Source organism: Xyrauchen texanus, chromosome 12 (genome assembly GCF_025860055.1).
Source record: "Xyrauchen texanus isolate HMW12.3.18 chromosome 12, RBS_HiC_50CHRs, whole genome shotgun sequence".
In the NCBI taxonomy this organism is placed as follows: Eukaryota; Metazoa; Chordata; class Actinopteri; order Cypriniformes; family Catostomidae; genus Xyrauchen; species Xyrauchen texanus.
Window position 1 is genome coordinate 1523067 of NC_068287.1, and position 16757 is coordinate 1539823.

A 16757-nucleotide genomic window follows, 5' to 3' on the forward strand; every position below is an offset into this window, starting at 1 on the left:
ACAACCCTAAAACAACATCATTCTCGGAAGTTTTGATACGTTAGGATCGATCAGCCCATCCCTACTTTCTTTAGACATATGTTTCATGTTTGTGTTATACGTTTCTGTACGTTTTTGTGACGTGTTTCAGAAAGATAATCGCTTAGAGACGGCTCACCCGGTTTATTTTCATCTTAAAAGGACATCACAGCGGCATCCGTGTTGATCACTGCAATACTTCCTAATTCAATATATTGATACCCGATTTCTTTATCAACTGTTTGTTCACTTGAGACATAAGAGGGTGATTTCAAAGCATTTTGAAAGTGACACACTTCCTTCTGCCAGTTGGTGGCGCTATAACTTTGACTCACAATAGTCACATCCATGTGACACACTGCTGAAGTTTCATCGAGATCAGTTAATGTATGCAGAAGTTATAACACACTTCCTTGCTTTTATGCTCCCTTTATGTGCTTTGTGGAGCTTCAAAGTTCATTTGCAATGTGTTCCACATTCAAACCAAAATATCTGACTTTCTGTTGGTCTGTTTGTTCACTTGAGACATAAGAGGGTGATTTCAAAGCATTTTGAAAGTGACACACTTGCTACTGCCAGTTGGTGGCGCTATACCTTTGACTCACAATAGTCACATCCATGTGACACACTGCTGAAGTTTCATCGAGATCAGTTAATGTATGCAGAAGTTATAACACACTTCCTTGCTTTTATGCTCCCTTTATGTGCTTTTTGGAGCTTCAAAGTTCATTTGCAATGTGTTCCACATTCAAACCAAAATATCTGACTTTCTATTGGTCTGTTTGTTCACTTGAGACATAAGAGGGTGATTTCAAAGCATTTTGAAAGTGACACAGTTCCTTCTGCCAGTTGGTGGCACTATAACTTTGACTCACAATAGTCACATCCATGTGACACACTGCTGAAGTTTCATCGAGATCAGTTAATGTATGCAGAAGTTATAACACACTTCCTTGCTTTTATGCTCCCTTTATGTGCTTTTTGGAGCTTCAAAGTGCTCCCTTTATGTGCTTTTTGGAGCTTCAAAGTTCCAAAAGAGAAATTCCGATCCCCCTTCATGCCGACCGAGTTTGGTGGCGATTGGATTCATTCTCTAGGAGGAAAATATATAACTCCAGAGCACGTGTTTCCAAACAACCCATAATAGCCGACTTCCTGTTGGGCTGGTGTAAAACTTAGAGCACGAAAGTTGTTCGGCCCGATGAGATCTACAAGTGTACCGAGTTTCATATTATTACATGCAAGCATGTTTGATATATGGACAAGTGTTCGAATCCCATTCCAGGGGGCGCTGTCAAGCCCCCCTGCCACGCCCGGGTACCATCTTCAGCCCGGCCCTGATGGCCGCGGGTTCTGATCTGTGTGCAAAGTTTCAAGAGTTTTCGAGCACGTTAAGGGCCCCAAAACCTTGAAAAACAAAAATAAAACCATTTTCACTCTTCAGCAAAATCAGCACCCTCCCCACAGACACAGAGAGACGTAGGGTCAGTGAGAGAGGGAGAGAAAATTCTCCAAAACATCCACATTCAAACCAAAATAGCTGACTTTCTGTTGGTCTGAGCTAATGACTGTAAATTAGAAAGTTGTCCGGCTCGATGAGAACAATATAATTACTGAGTTTTGTGACTGTGGGTCAAAGTGTAAAGCAACCCCCCCACTTTTATCAAAAGGTGGCGCTACTGAGCCCCTGCACCACGCCCGTTTCTGAAACTTTGCATATGTCTACTGGCTAATAAATGTGATGTGTCTGTCGAGTTTCATGCAATTTCAAGTATGCTAAGAGTCTCAAAAGCATCAAAAAATAATATTCTAGTTTGAAGCGTTGCCACGGCGACAGTATCGAAGATATCAATAATCCTTTCACATGTCTACATCTGCCGTGTGTTTACATTATACACCTAAAGTTTTAAGTAAATCGGGTAAAAATAAGAGGGTGATTTCAAAGCATTTTGAAAGTGACACACTTCCTTCTGCCAGTTGGTGGCGCTATAACTTTGACTCACAATAGTCACATCCATGTGATCGGCCTCTTACAGCAATCACGCTGCTGCGGTTTCATGGAGATCAATTAATGTATGCAGAAGTTATAACACACTTCCTGTTTCTCTTTTCGCGCCATCATTTCGTTTCCTCGCCTTGGCCAAACCGTTCGAGATATCAAAAATCCGCTAAGTATTTTTCATCCTCAATGTCTTGACTTCATGCTGACCGAGTTTCGTGGCGATTGGTGGAATTCTCTAGGAGGAGTATTTCACATTCCATTGCATGCGTTTTCCAAAAAACCCTAAATAGACGATTTCCAGTTGGCCTGAGGTAAAAAGTAAAAGTATGAAGGATATATGAAACGATGAGATCTATATGTGTACCGAGTTTCATATTATTACATGCAAGCGTGTTTGATTTATGGACCAAGTTTTCGGACCCTGTTCCAGGGGGCGCTGTCGAGCCCCCCTGCCACGCCCGGGTACCAGCTTCAGCCCGGCCCTAATGGCCGCGGGTTCTGACCCGTGTGCAAAGTTTCAAGAGTTTTTGAGCACGTTAAGAGCCCCAAAAGTGCCCCAATAGTCGTAAAAAAAATAAAAAAATAATAATAATCCTAACGAAAACAATAGGGCCTTGCCTTTTCAAGGCTTGGGCCCTAATAATAATTCTAACGAAAACAATAGGGCCTTGCCTTTTCAAGGCTTGGGCCCTAATAATAATAATAATAATAATAATAATAATAATTCTAACGAAAACAATAGGGCCTTGCCTTTTCAAGGCTTGGGCCCTAATAATAAGAAGAAGAATTCTAACGAAATCAATAGACCCCTTCACGGTTGACGTCACAGGAAAATTCGAAGTGCGTAGTGCGCATGTCGGGGTCAGAAGTCAGAACGTTCCATCGTGTCTCGTCGTGTGTTATCCAGATAATTTCTCGTCAACATGCCTACTTGTTGTGTCGTGGATTGTGCAAATCGCACCTGTTGTGGAGTCAAGTTTTTCAGGATTCCTGCAGGATCTCATCCGTTTCAAAAAAATAGACGTCATCTGTGGCTGCAAGCAATTAAACGGGCAGACTGGGACAATGCTACGATCCAAGAGGCTCGTGTTTGTAGTGCTCACTTCATATCAGGTAAAGTTATCCTTTATCATCCCTTTCTATTAGATTAAACTCGAATCCCTGGATTACATGAATAGTGTTCTGTACACTAGTCTATAACGTTAAACCTGTGCTGGTTAATATATATTTTTTTTAAATGTCATGGACCCGTGTCATGCTTCAGAGCAGCCAGCTGATAGCTAACGTTAGCAGTTAGCCGCAGGCTAGCGCCAACTTTGTGACAACAACATTTGTTTAACTGTTACTTACCATGGCTTAACTCTAGCCATAGTAAGTAAACAACTGTTTTATGTAAAGTGTAGACTGATTTAATAGTTAGGTGAAAATTGCCTCTGTAGAATATAAGCAACAAGTAGCACATTAAGTTTTTAAAAAATTATTTGCAGATACTGTCAGTAATCTTAAATTGTTTTCTTTACCAATAGATGTCTGCCATTCCTGCTGACCTTGAGAAAATGCTTGCCTGTGTCTCCTTGTTTTACCCTTCTTGGTAAGTATGTTATATTAGATATGTCTGTATTTTGTTTCACTAAAACAAAACTCACATTTCCAGACTGACACATAACTTTCCTTTATCAGGAGAAGATCCACATATGCCTCATGCTAGAATCCACTGACTATAAATGTACTCTATATGACCTGTGCAGTTTATTCCAAGTCTTCAGTTAATTATCCTGTAGTTTTTGGTTAGACATTTTTAGATAATAAAAATTATACACTGCAAATCATTTTAATTGAAAATGTTCTCCTCTTATTTTTCAGATACTTTATTAGAATAAATCCGTAAAAGAGGACCAAAGCTGCATGGAGAAAAGAGGTGTGTAAAATAACTGGGGAAACTGTGCAGAAAAAGACTTTAACCATCAGTCCAAAAGTATCAAATGCTGATATATATATTATAAACTATTTGTTTTGATATAAAATAATAGGCTAGTGTTCACTGAAACCTGACTTGAGAGTATATTTGTATTTTATGAACAGTTAAGATATGTATGTATGTATGTATGTAATTATGTATACCTGCAAGGCATATTGTAAAAGTCTATCTAGTGTTGTATGAGAATAAATCTAAAAGTTTATCTCGTGTTGTGTTGTTCTCTTTTGTAATCCACATAACAGAAAATGCAGGGTATAATATGTATTTAAAATTGAGATGGGGTTGTGAGAAGTAACACAACTACTATGATGAGCGTACAGTGTTGGCAAAGGCTCTAAATGTAAGGGTGCGTTCAAGCCAATGCAATTATGCATTACAGTGTAAGATGGCTGTAGAATGTCAAAAAACTTGGGAGGAGTAATGAAAATAAACAAAATGCACATTTGGCAAAAGGAATCTTATCTATGCTCTGTCAACTATTACATGCCTGTGGCTCTGGCGGTGGCACTAGATCTACTCCTGACCATTTCTGGAAGCTGCCTATCTAGCCTGCCTGTCCTCTTTGGTTTGTGGAAGCTGATTTTCTTTAATGGGGCTGGTTTGACTTCTTTCCTGCTTAAGTCTTTCCACTTGCACTCTCCAGAAGTGACTGCTGGTTTCTCTGTCCATCCCATTCTAACACAAATTTCAATTTTGAATAAAATTGCAGCTGCATGACTGCAGCATGACCCAAACCTGAAATTAAATCACATATAATGTACATGTCAAATCAATATCCTTCATGAGTGGGTCTTGAAATTAACACTTGCTCTCAGCAAATGGGTCTGCAGGTAAGCTACAAAGTAAATACTACTAACATGTATACATTTAAAAAAACATTTTTTAGCAGTAGCTACCCTAGAGGAAAGGTGACGGATGCAGGGTATAAGTGATTAGTGGTCGTGACAGTTTTCTAGGGAAGTAAAACCATCAAGTCAAGGAAATCAGTCTACAGTGCATCCGTCTCCAATGATAAATACTTAACGTTACCCTGCAATGCAGGTGCAATTTGCAGTATGGATGTAGCCTTCCCACTTGTTGATCACAACCCAGGCTTGGTACATAGAGGTGTTTTTCCCTTGGCGCTGGCTCGGTAAAACCTCCGCTTTTAACACACAAAAGTCATCGCCTATATCGCTATATAAAACCTTCTGGACATGACCACAGACTACGTAATTATACGCGTCTAGCGATTTGTAGGCTCTTAGTTTTTCTCGCGTGTAAACACTCGGCTTGTCCACCAGATAGCTGTATATGGCGGGCCAGTGAATATCTGGCCACTTGTTGACGTTGTCTACCCATTCTGTTATGAGCTCGGGATCAGGCAGACAATCGCCATTAACTAAAACAAGTTTGTTGTGGTACTGTTCCCGTTCCTGTGGTGGCAAAGACAGTGCATAACTCGACACAATATGCCGGTCTATTAGCCGCGCCATTTTTTCTGACCCCATGCTGCGCGCGCAACCAACCTAGCATTCGAATGTTTACAAACATTGAAGGGGCCTATAGGGCCTTGCCTTTTCAAGGCATGGGACCTATTAAGAATAATTCTAACGAAATCAATAGGGCCTTGCCTTTTCAAGGCTTGGGCCCTACTAATCCTAACGAAATCAATAGGGCCTTCGCCTTTTCAAGGCTTGGGCCCTAATAATAATAATCCTAACGAAAACAATAGGGCCTTGCCTTTTCAAGGCTTGGGCCCTAATAATAATAATAATAATAATAATAATCCTAACGAAATCAATAGGGCCTTCGCCTTTTCAAGGCTTGGGCCCTAATAATTCTAACGAATTCAATAGGGCCTTCGCTATGGGCTGAAATATGTGCCACCAGAAACTGAATTTGAACCATTTATATTTGAATTTGGATGGCTAAACTTGAATAATTGCATTGAAAAACTGAATTTGAATCACATAATTTGAAATTGTATTGTTTAATTAAAATTGAATTTATTCAAAAACTGAATCTGAATTGTATCATTTGAAATTTAATTTATTCGTTTGGAACTGAAGTCCAATAAAATTTGATCCTCACTGAAAATTAAACTCTCTATATATCTTCACATTCACTTCTCACAATTCAGATTCAATTCTCAAATTCAATTTCAAGTTACTGAGACAGACATCAGGGTAGTTGGAGGATGAAGGAAGAGCAATCGAGCGCAGATCGATAGATAGCATTCATTGGCGCACAGGACTCCTCTTGGGCCAATCAGCACCAATGTTTTGGAGCACAGTACGTTACCTGCCATGAAACAAAGAAGAAGTGCTTGCCTGACTTGCCGACTGGCGTGACCACCACCATGGATTCGGCTGGGACAAATACGGTAATGACATTTTTTTTTCCGATTTAACGATCTTTTGTTTAACTGTTGTTAATGTTATAGCTATTTTGTAGAAACGGGGGAAATTAAATCTTTCTCCCGACGTTGCAAACACAGTAGCTATAATCCCACGTTTTTATGGTAGCCTACTAGCTCTGGTAACAACATTTTTGCCTGGTGTTTATTATTTCTAAACATTTGCCTCTTCCTCCGGTGAAAATGTTGTTGCAAATGTAGCTAGTGTTAGCCGCCGCCAAGTAGACTGGTCATGTCTTCAGTGTGATTTTTTTCCCGATAACTTCTCCTCGTGGTTGTCATTGTCAGAGTAACGTTACTACTTACTGAGAGGGAGAGAGAGAGAGACAGTGTTGCCAACTATTTTCAATGGAAAGTAGCTAAAGCCTGCTCGAAAAGTAGCTAAATGTCGCCAGATGACGTCATGCGTCATTAGCATATTAATGACATCATCGCGTCGTATTTGCATTCTGCCTAATTTGTCGGTGCTGTAGCCTACTTCAGTTTATAATAACCGTTATCTCCCCTAAACCGTGCTCATACTGTTTTTATATAAGTATATAGCCGAATGTCCAGTAAAGCGGTTCTCAATTACATATTTTCTGTTAGACAACGGAACGGAATGGAACGGAACTTAGCTAACGTTACATGTTTATGAGTTTGAAGAAGGTTTATTGTTGTGTTTGGATAAGTAAAATGTATAGAGTCTGTAAATATACGATCTGAAGTCGGAGAGTTCAGAAACCGAACCGGAATGAACTAAAATTCTGATTAGTAGTGAATATAAGCGCATGCCAAGAAAAAACGGTCAAATTAAATGTTTTGAATTAAAACAAAGGAGAAGGCAGCTGCTATGTGATCACTGATTGGTTCCTGCTAACACAGCGTGCACATGCGCAGCTCATTCATGTCTATGTCCGCTGGCGTGCAGTCAACGGAATGTGCTGCTCCTCTCAGCCGCTCACTGAACAGAGCAGACGCAGCGGGGAAGTAAGACCTCACGCTTGCAGTACTGGCGATATTTGGAAAGTTGCTAAGGTTTGTCCAAAAAGTCGCTAGATTTGTCGCTAGTCGCTTTTTTGAAAAAATGTCGCTAAAGGGGTCTGAAAAGTCGCTAAAAATAGCGACAAAGTCGCTAAGTTGGCAACAATGGAGAGAGAGAGAGAGTAGTAAGCGTGTAAGTTATGTGTCGCTGTGTTTGGCAGGTGCTAGCATAATGTAAGGCCATAAACTTCAGGGCAATTACACCATAGCACTAGCCCTATTCATTTGAATTGAATGCATAAGTTAGCTAATTCCGTTCGACTAGAACACAAAAATAGCACATTTACACTTCGAAAGAAAGCTGGATGTTTTGTTTAATTAAATTCAATAGTGCATATGGTATTGTGGTCTATAAATATAGTGCCTATTTTATTAATATTTTGTTTTATATTGATATAGCTAGCCATTTACTTGAACTTTTTGCAATATATTTTCTTTGGAATATGGAAAACACTTTGTAATTTTTGATTTGGTAATATTTAAGTTATTTATATTGTTTTATGGGTTATTAACTTGATGTATTGTATAGCTTTTCCAACCTACTGCTGAATTTGTATACTTTTGACAGGGAGACAACTCAGAAGTAGTCAATTCAGCAAGACACCTCCTAAATTTGCTCACAAATGCAATACCTTCCCCTGGTCCTGTTGGTCCCAGTGCCCAACACAGAGCTACCCCTGTTGGGCCCAGTGCCCAACATCAAACTGGCCCAGAGACTCCAAGGTGTTGTCTAGTTTCGCAACAAATAAGTTAACACACACACCCAGATTAACATGTATAAAATAATGTGATGCATCTCCTGAACACGGCATGTCATTCTAGCAGACAGGGAAGGAGTCAGGAAAGAGGGAGAGATGGCCGACCCAGTGTCCACACAGAAATGACAAGGTTCTTCACTGTATTTGGTTTCTTTGTCAGACTGACTCATCCCTTACATTCATCAATTTAAATTCTCAAACTATAGCTAGTGAAATGTGTATTTGTATTGTGTAATGTCAAATTAAAAAATTATCATCGCAGGTCTTTTCCTGCCCTTTTTGGAGCCAGGGGAAAGCGCCGGCACGTTCAAGGGCCTTCCAACCACTCCACACCAGTCAAAGAGATAGAAGTTACATTTTATCTCTTACCCAATATTGTTGAGCGCACTCCCAAAGGCAGTGAAGAAGTTTTCCATCTGCAAGCTGGTTTGGGACGCAGGTCCACACTGATACCAGAGAACTACACCCATGATGAGGTGAGGCAAAAAATGTTTTTTTTGTCATATAATATTTTAATATAGTCCACTATCAAAACCAATGTTCTTTTGTCAATATGATGGTATGATTTATATTACTCTTGAAGGTATGTTCAACCCTCAAAGATCTTTATCCAAAACTGGAAAGTGTGTCTGGGGGCTGGCTGATTTACAAAGGAGCAGGTACATAGAACTTACCCATGGCCAATCTAATCTTGGTATAAAATCATTTGAATCAATATCTTGAGTGATGAGTACTGTCACATTTCAATAGAGTTCAACTATTAAATAACTTTTCTTGTTAGGAGGGTGGGGTTCTAGAAAACTATATATGGTGACTCCTGGGGACAGTGGATATACTGGGCTAATGCTGAAGACTGCAAGTATAGGCGGAAAGGGTGTCCTATATATTGCTCCGATACAGGAGGAACTAGACACTCAACCACTGCCTCCTGACTCCAGGTCCTTCTCCAGTATGCCAAAGGCAATGTGCCACTCCTGTCACACCAGCTATCCATTGCAAATCCTAGCGCTGCATGTTGAAACATGCAAGCCTTCAGATACTTATCCACAGGAGGTATGTACAGACCCATTGTATGGATAATGTTGGGAGACCATTAAGCTTGAATACAATGTCTTAAGAGAACAAAGAGGAGGCTCAACATTACAGTTGGATTTTGTCATAACTTGTATAGTGGCCAGTTCCACCTGATGTGATGTGGATTTAAGGTAGTTAAGCTATATTTGCAATGAGGCTGTGTCAATTAATGAACAGTTTATGCAAAAACATCTGTTGAATGATGAGTAACAACAGATATATGCAATCATGTCACAATTTCTTTTTCAATTTTGTTATTCCTCCTGACAGCCTACGGAGGAAGATGTGTTTTTTGTGTCCTCAAAGACAGAGGTATGTTGTGATGTGGAGTGTTTATTTTTTAGGTATTATTGTCTCCACCTTTTTATGTTAAACATTTAAGTGATTCCAGTTGCAGACCGTGTGCCCAATCTGTGGCCATAATTTTCCTCCCAATGACCTGGAGGCACATGCAAGCGAGTGTGGAGAGAGGTAACAGAATCTCAGCACAATTTAGTCAATATAAAAATGTCAAGATTTTGTAGCATTTTAGTGAGATATTTGAGATATCCCTCCAAGCATCTGTCTTCCCACCAATGGATTAATGTATTGACCAGTTGGATTTAATACTTTTAAATTGACTGAGCTGTTACCATAAAGGCTGACTGTGCTGTGTGTGATATACATTTACTTTCAACAGTACACAAGTTTCTTTTTTTCTTTGGTTGTCACTGTTGCCATATGATTTTTATTGATCAGTTAGTCCTGACCATAACAAAATTACTTTCTCTCAAAAAGTCCACCTTTTAACTTATATGTGGCTTCTGTACTGAGTTTATTGTACACATTTTTACATTTAAGGTCAGAGGATATGGGTTTCACTCTCAACTTCATACTTGTTTTGTCATTTCAGCAAAGCTGACTTCATTCCTTCAACTTCAAAACAAAAGATGAGCATTTCTAGGTTTGTACGCTTCTATAGTCTCCTTCAACAGTGAATAACCTAAGGCTCTCAAACTTTTGGGGCCAAGTACCTCATATCATGTCAAAGAATCCAGGGATTACCTGTAAGCTATGACCCTACAGAAGCAACAAAAAAGTAAATGACACAAATATGCAAATACTAACACACAATAGAGAAAGAATAAGTCACATACATACGCCACAGTTTGACAACCTCTAACCTAAAAGAATTAAACAGACAATATACGCTTTCCAGAATCACACTGCCTAACAGGCATTTATTTCTTCCTCAGCCTTGATGATGTCCTACAGGCCATCTCTACTGCTGTTAACAATGAGGAAGAATTTCCTCTCACTGTATCAAGATCCCATGTGGTGGAGCGGGGCCTTGCTCAATGGAAGCGACAAAAGAAGGCATTGCCTACTAGTCGGTTAAAAATCAGGTTCATAGGGGAGGCGGGCCTTGATACAGGAGCGTTACGGAAGGAGTTCCTCACAGGTACACATATATTTGAACTAGAAAAGCACTTGGAAAACAGACCTCCGCCAAGCAGCTCGGATTTCCCGGCATTGTATTATTTGATCCACTTTTCTTCAACCGATCACCAACAAAATGTAATCATCTGTTCCTTTTCCCATTATCAACATTTCCTTAAAGTTTAGTTGAAATCTGTTCATAACTTTGAGTTATTTTGCTAACAAACTCCATCAAAACCATAACCTCCTTGGCGGAGATAAATATGATTTAAATTACATTTAAAAAAAAATTGCAATAGAAGTGACAGTTACATGAATGGAGTGATTCTTTGTGTTCAAAGAGATGGTTGCAGGGATTGAGCAGAAGCTGTTTGAGGGTGACCAGACTGGAAAATGTCCCAAATATTCCCTGTTGGATCTTGATCAAGCAAAGTTCAGGTAAGACATGCTTGCATACAGTGGGGTCCATAAGTCTGAGTCCTCAAACAATATTTTGTTTACATGTTATAGGGCTGAAAACTCAGGCATGGGGCCTGGCATTGAGCCATGCCATATATGACAAGAAAAAAAGGAATTGTGTTTGACGACTTTGAAAATATTTGATAATTTCAGGCACTGACAGTGTAGTTGCCTACGTGGGCTCTGATTGGCCCACATGGTCCATTGAGTCTATTTAAATTGCTTCCTCTGTTCACACCATAAAATAACCTGATGAAGGTCCCAGCGACCGAAACATTGTTCTCTGATTAAACTTTATATGCAAGTTAAGACAGTGTGAGGGAGATTCCTCTGTTTCAGTCCGTTGCCCTTCTGGTCCTCTCCTACACACCTGTCTGCCTCTGTAGGTGTGCATACTTTTTTATTGTTTTATGTTCAGTAGGATAAATGTTGTGGCTTGTGATCTTAACACAGTATTATGCACTTATGTCCTCAGGACATTACTATGTTTCTACTAATTTATACGGTTTTCTTTCAGAAGTGCTGGTGAAATCTGGGCTGCAAGTCTGGCTCAAAGCGGACCACCCTGCTGCCTCAAACTTTGGTGCTACAGGTACTTGTGTGATGGGGAGATACAGATTCAGCACATTTCCAAAGAGGATGTCTCTGATGCGGAGTATATATCACTTCTCTCCCAGGTAAGAGGTCTTAAGGGTTTTAGTGCTGTAAAATGTTTGGCAACACATATTAATCAGTGTTTTTTTTTCTGTGTGTGTGTGTCTTTTTAAGGTTGAGTCGGCCACAGAGGCTACAATGACTGAACTGATTGAGGACATTTTGAGCTGTGGCTATAATGGACCTGTTAATGTTGAAAAGAGGGAAGAAATTCTTCAGTATAATTGTTTTTTCACTATGCTAATCCTTGTCAAGGATGTTAATATTCATGTTTTGATTTTTTACATTTCACTTCATATTGATATTATTTTTTCTTCATTCTATATTTTAGTGCTGTTGTTCTTCATGCCATACTTCGGCTGCTGCCCCTACTCTCCCAGCTACGTGAAGGTCTGAAACTTTATGGTCTCGTTGATCTAATGAACCAATACCCAAACATCTGCCAACCACTCTTTGTCTCCGGGATGGAGGTGAAGGTGAGTTAATAAATGTAGACTTTAGTAGGGATGTACTGATACCACTTTTAACTAACAATAGTGATTCCAAGTCCTAAACTCAGCTTATTTCAAGTACCAATCATGCCCTTCACTTTAACTTTTTTTGTATAGACTTTGTGGGGTCACTGGACAATAATAATGAATATATTAAAGTTAAAGGTCCACGATGCAAAATTTTCCTAAAAAACAATGTATAGTATGACCCCCAACTAGTGTGAGGTGGTTTATTTATCTACAGAGATACTGCCTTCTGCCGGTATTTTCTGGTTTTCTTATTATGTTGCTGTGTTTGGGACATTTCTGTGTCAACCTTTGGGCAGTGGGTGTGTAGCCCACAGCCAGCATGTGTGAGGTTGGGACTCATAGAATAGCAACCAGGTAACGTAATTGTTTTTTGTGCTGCTTCTCCCTCTCAGCTCACTCAGCCACCACTGCTCTCTCTTTCTGGATAAACTCATAACGATACATGGTTTCTCTCACCAGGCTGATGCTGACTTTGTCTTTGCGGCTTGCCAACCTGAGTTCAGCGAGAAGGGCTCCAACATAGAACAGGTGGAAGTGAGCGTTATGAACCATCTACAGGACTTCTTGCAGGAGCTGGAAGCATGTAATTGCTCATTTAGTTTTCTTCTTGTAAACTCTGTTTACTTAGTTTCTCTGTCTTACACATTTTATGAAGTTTTCATGTAGATTACATTATCATTGTAAGTACACTTACGTAAGATATTAGATTACCAAATTCTACCTCTGTGTTGGTACAGGTAAACCAAATATTTAATTTACATGATTGTTTGCTTTCTGTCTCTGAAAAGGTGTACATCCAGAGGTGGGTGACACAGTAGACTATCTTGGTCACCTGTCCCCCAGTATGTTTCTCCAGTGGCTCACAGGACAGGGCCACATTCCTGTCTTACCAGAAGAGAAGAGAAACTTCAGAGTCTTTGTGCAGTTCAATCACACCTGTGACATCCAGTATGGTTCACATACAGTTTGCTACCCAACAGTCGCTGCATGTAGTAATACAATCCTGCCTACCTGTTAAGCATATGCAAACTTCTACTGAGTTCAAACAAGTGATGACAGAGGCCTTCCATCTAGGGCAGGCATTTCATCAGGTTTAAGTGAAATGTTGCAGTTTCAAATATTCAGTGCTAATTAGACTACTAAATGTTTTTCTTTCATGGTTCAAGTACAATGCATATACATTCAGACTCAAATAATAAGATATTTGTGCAATCTTTTATTTCATTTTTTGTGAAGTCCAGTTTGTATCCCAACCCAAGTTATACTTCAAAAAGCATTTCCATATGGGCATCGCACCATTACAATGTTTGTTAGAGAAGATGTCCTTCACTGCGTTCTTTCCCGCTTCCCTGTGGTTGTGTCAGTTTGACAGAAGTCCAATAAATACAAAATCTTTGGAAGCAAAATACAACATTGTGGCATTTCTTTGGTTTCAATTACTTCGCTGTGAATGGAAGGTGGACTATAAGGTGCCTGGATACAATCATGAATTATTAAAAGCCTTTTTGTCCTCTGATTGGCATAGACATGACTGTCAATGATGGTGAAGTAGGTACAATGCATGTGCGAGTGTGGACAAATAAATGTCTCTTCCAAAATTATTTGAATGAGAAAGGGGATCAATGGCAAGGCGTAGAGTTTCAATGTCCTCTGTCTTCAATGGACATTCCATTTCTGGCACTGTAACACCTGTGTTGGCAGAGTTATGAGAGAGCCCTGAGCTCTCCCAATCAATATCCTCAATTTGGATTCCCTAAAACCAACAGAAGATAGTATTATCAGTATATAGATTGAAAAAAATCATTTAAAGGCGGACAACAATGTCATTGGCCTTATCACTCAACTGCCACATCTTCCTCTGGCTCGCGGATGGGGTGCTGCAGCATCCCAAGCTCCCACAGCTGGTTAGGGGTAAGGAAGCCCTCTGTCCTGATAGGATGATCGTTCCATCCAGCAGAAAACTTGGCCAAATCAGCCTTGAGTCTTGGGAGGAAGGTGTACTGAGCACAGAAGAGATGGAGATTATCCGAGATGTCGAGGGATCCATCTTCCTCCAGGCTGTGTAATACGTCATTGTAAACGTGAGTAACTCCTGTCCAAACGTCCCTCCACAGACGTTCGATTCTACAATTCGTAAATAGAAAAGTTCCCCATGGGTCAATCAAACAATGTACAAGAATAGCCAAACAGCAATTCAACTGGAGTAAATATCACACTGAAGGGCACACCAACAATAACAAGACATGTCATGTAATTACTTGGATCTTGGGGTCATTTGATAATCATTGCAAAAGGAATAATTCACCTCTGGTTGTGCACACTTTTTCCACTTATAAAGCTTCCATGTCTTGTGCCTCTCATAGTGAACATCATCTGGGCAATGCTGACATTTTCAACACCCTGGTCACCTCTTACCCCGCAACTCATCAGATTTTGAAATTAGTATCCATCCAGCTGAATCAACAAAACTTTACTAAAAATACTGGATAATTTCCTCACACAGGTTCATGAAAACTAAATGCAGCATTGAATAAATCCTGATAATTTCATGTTTCATAAACGGCTGACAAATCATTCATATTGCTTAAACAATACTACGAGAACAGCATTACTCACTTATAAGGCCATCCAAATCTCCTCACTCCATCCAGAAAAAACTGAAGCGTAGTACTCGCTGTGTTGTTGGACCCAGCATTGAGGTACATGATCTAAAGGGTGGAAAACGGACATGAGTAATACTAATAATAGTTATGGGATGGTTGTCATAACATGGACACCCTACAAAAAAATATGAATTATACCAGCAATATTTTCATGAGTATGTACTTTGTTACAGTAGGAAACTTACCTTCCTCGAGTACCCATCGATGCCACTGAATATCACCATGTTATATCTGGTGAAAAAAAGGACATGGTTTAATTATAAAGAAGCAGAGGATAATTACCCACAAAAAAAGAATGCCAATGATAACTATTTTAAGTCCTGCTATATTCAAATGTAATAAACACACCTAATGAGTTTATGATTGGTGTCTATGTGCTGCAGAAAATGTGGGCCTTGAACACAGTATTTTCGCCGAACAACACAGCCCATACTTGTCATTCTTGACAAGATGCCCTCTGTATCAACTCTATGCATAGAGGCCTTGAGTCTGGTCCATTGTACATGGTGGCCCTCTGCTTCAAGACACCCCTTGACAATCTGGTATCCAGCATGAGGTAGTCTAGATTTGATGGCTCTCACTTCATTATCCAGAGCATCATCAGTCATGGTGGAATACAGGCTTCTAACTGACATGTTGTACTCCTGCATCCTCCTGTATATGGTTCTTCTTGAGACTCCAAGAATGTCTGCTACACATGTGGCAGGTAGACCTAGATAAAGAATTCGACATTTTTACAGTGTTTAAAACCTTTTGCATATATTAATTTTTTATTAGCCTACATTTTACAAAATTTTATATTAAACGTATATATAATAATAATTAATAATTCAAAAACAAAAATGTTAAATAGACGTTAAAATGTGTGTGTGTGTGTATAATATATATATAAACCAGTACAACAATGGATTTTTTTATAAAAACCGAAATGTATTATTTGGGCATTTTTTTCAGTGGACAAAGGGTAGTGGATGACTACTGTACATTCTAATATAAACTGATTTCTAAACAAGAAGGTGCTTTTAAGACTATTTTCTGTAGTTCATGGAAATACAGGCGAATCTACTCAAACTTCCCTTGAATTTATAATGGGATTGAAGCTTTGGTATATGCATACAGGCCCTGATTTAATTTAGAATGGACCTATTAATAGTAAATGTAATTCATGCTATTATAAATGATGCAACGAACACTTTGAAGTTAGCTGTTTATTATGAGATTCAACTTCGCCTCACGTTTTTTTTAATCAAAAAAGATTTGATTAAATGGGTCTGGAATTGACTCTTGGAATCAATTCTAATGATTCCAAAAGCAGGAATCATAATTGGAGGCGATTCCCAAATTTCTCGAATCGAACAGCCCTATACCCACTTGTTTTATGTATTTCCGGTGTTTGGCCACAGTGTGCAAGTAGACATGAAGACATCAATTGCGTGTATTGGGTGGGGATTAGAAAGGGTCTGGCTGCAGACTTGCAGTTGCAGTCCAACATCCACGACTCATGGGGCAAGATGGTGGACCAGGCAAGCAGCCGTCTTTAAACCCTCGCTTAACTGCACCGAAATTGTCTTGAAATTTTTTTTTATTGTTTACACAAGATTAAAAAAGATAAAGTGAACATTCAAAGAAGTGATTGGAAAATCTCAAATGATTAATTAACCTAAATATACTTTGAAGCTGACATGTCGAACGGAAAGACTTGCCAGCTGCAACCTCAGACCAAGGAAACATGAAGGATCACGATTATTTGCAGATGGATGATACAAGCAGCAGGACGAAAATACAAATTT

General features: G+C 39.4%; 1 protein-coding gene and 1 long non-coding RNA gene across 2 annotated transcripts; both read left to right on the forward strand.

The window, feature by feature from the left end:
- Nucleotides 1–2996: 2996 nt before the first annotated feature.
- LOC127653370 (uncharacterized) lies at nt 2997–4138 on the forward strand. Its single transcript, XR_007971795.1, has 3 exons — nt 2997–3133; nt 3547–3611; nt 3884–4138. It is a non-coding gene; the product is annotated as an uncharacterized LOC127653370 (long non-coding RNA).
- Nucleotides 4139–7936: 3798 nt separating this feature from the next.
- On the forward strand, nt 7937–13691 carry LOC127653363 (uncharacterized). The gene is made up of 14 exons (XM_052140036.1): nt 7937–8142; nt 8245–8307; nt 8440–8653; nt 8761–8836; nt 8959–9230; nt 9522–9563; nt 9643–9722; nt 10144–10194; nt 10487–10692; nt 11012–11108; nt 11647–11806; nt 11898–12259; nt 12764–12887; nt 13093–13691. The coding sequence occupies exons 2-12, from the start codon at nt 8300–8302 to the stop codon at nt 12177–12179; spliced, it is 1488 nt and encodes a 495-aa protein (XP_051995996.1). The 5' UTR covers nt 7937–8142; nt 8245–8299; the 3' UTR covers nt 12180–12259; nt 12764–12887; nt 13093–13691.
- Nucleotides 13692–16757: the final 3066 nt, after the last annotated feature.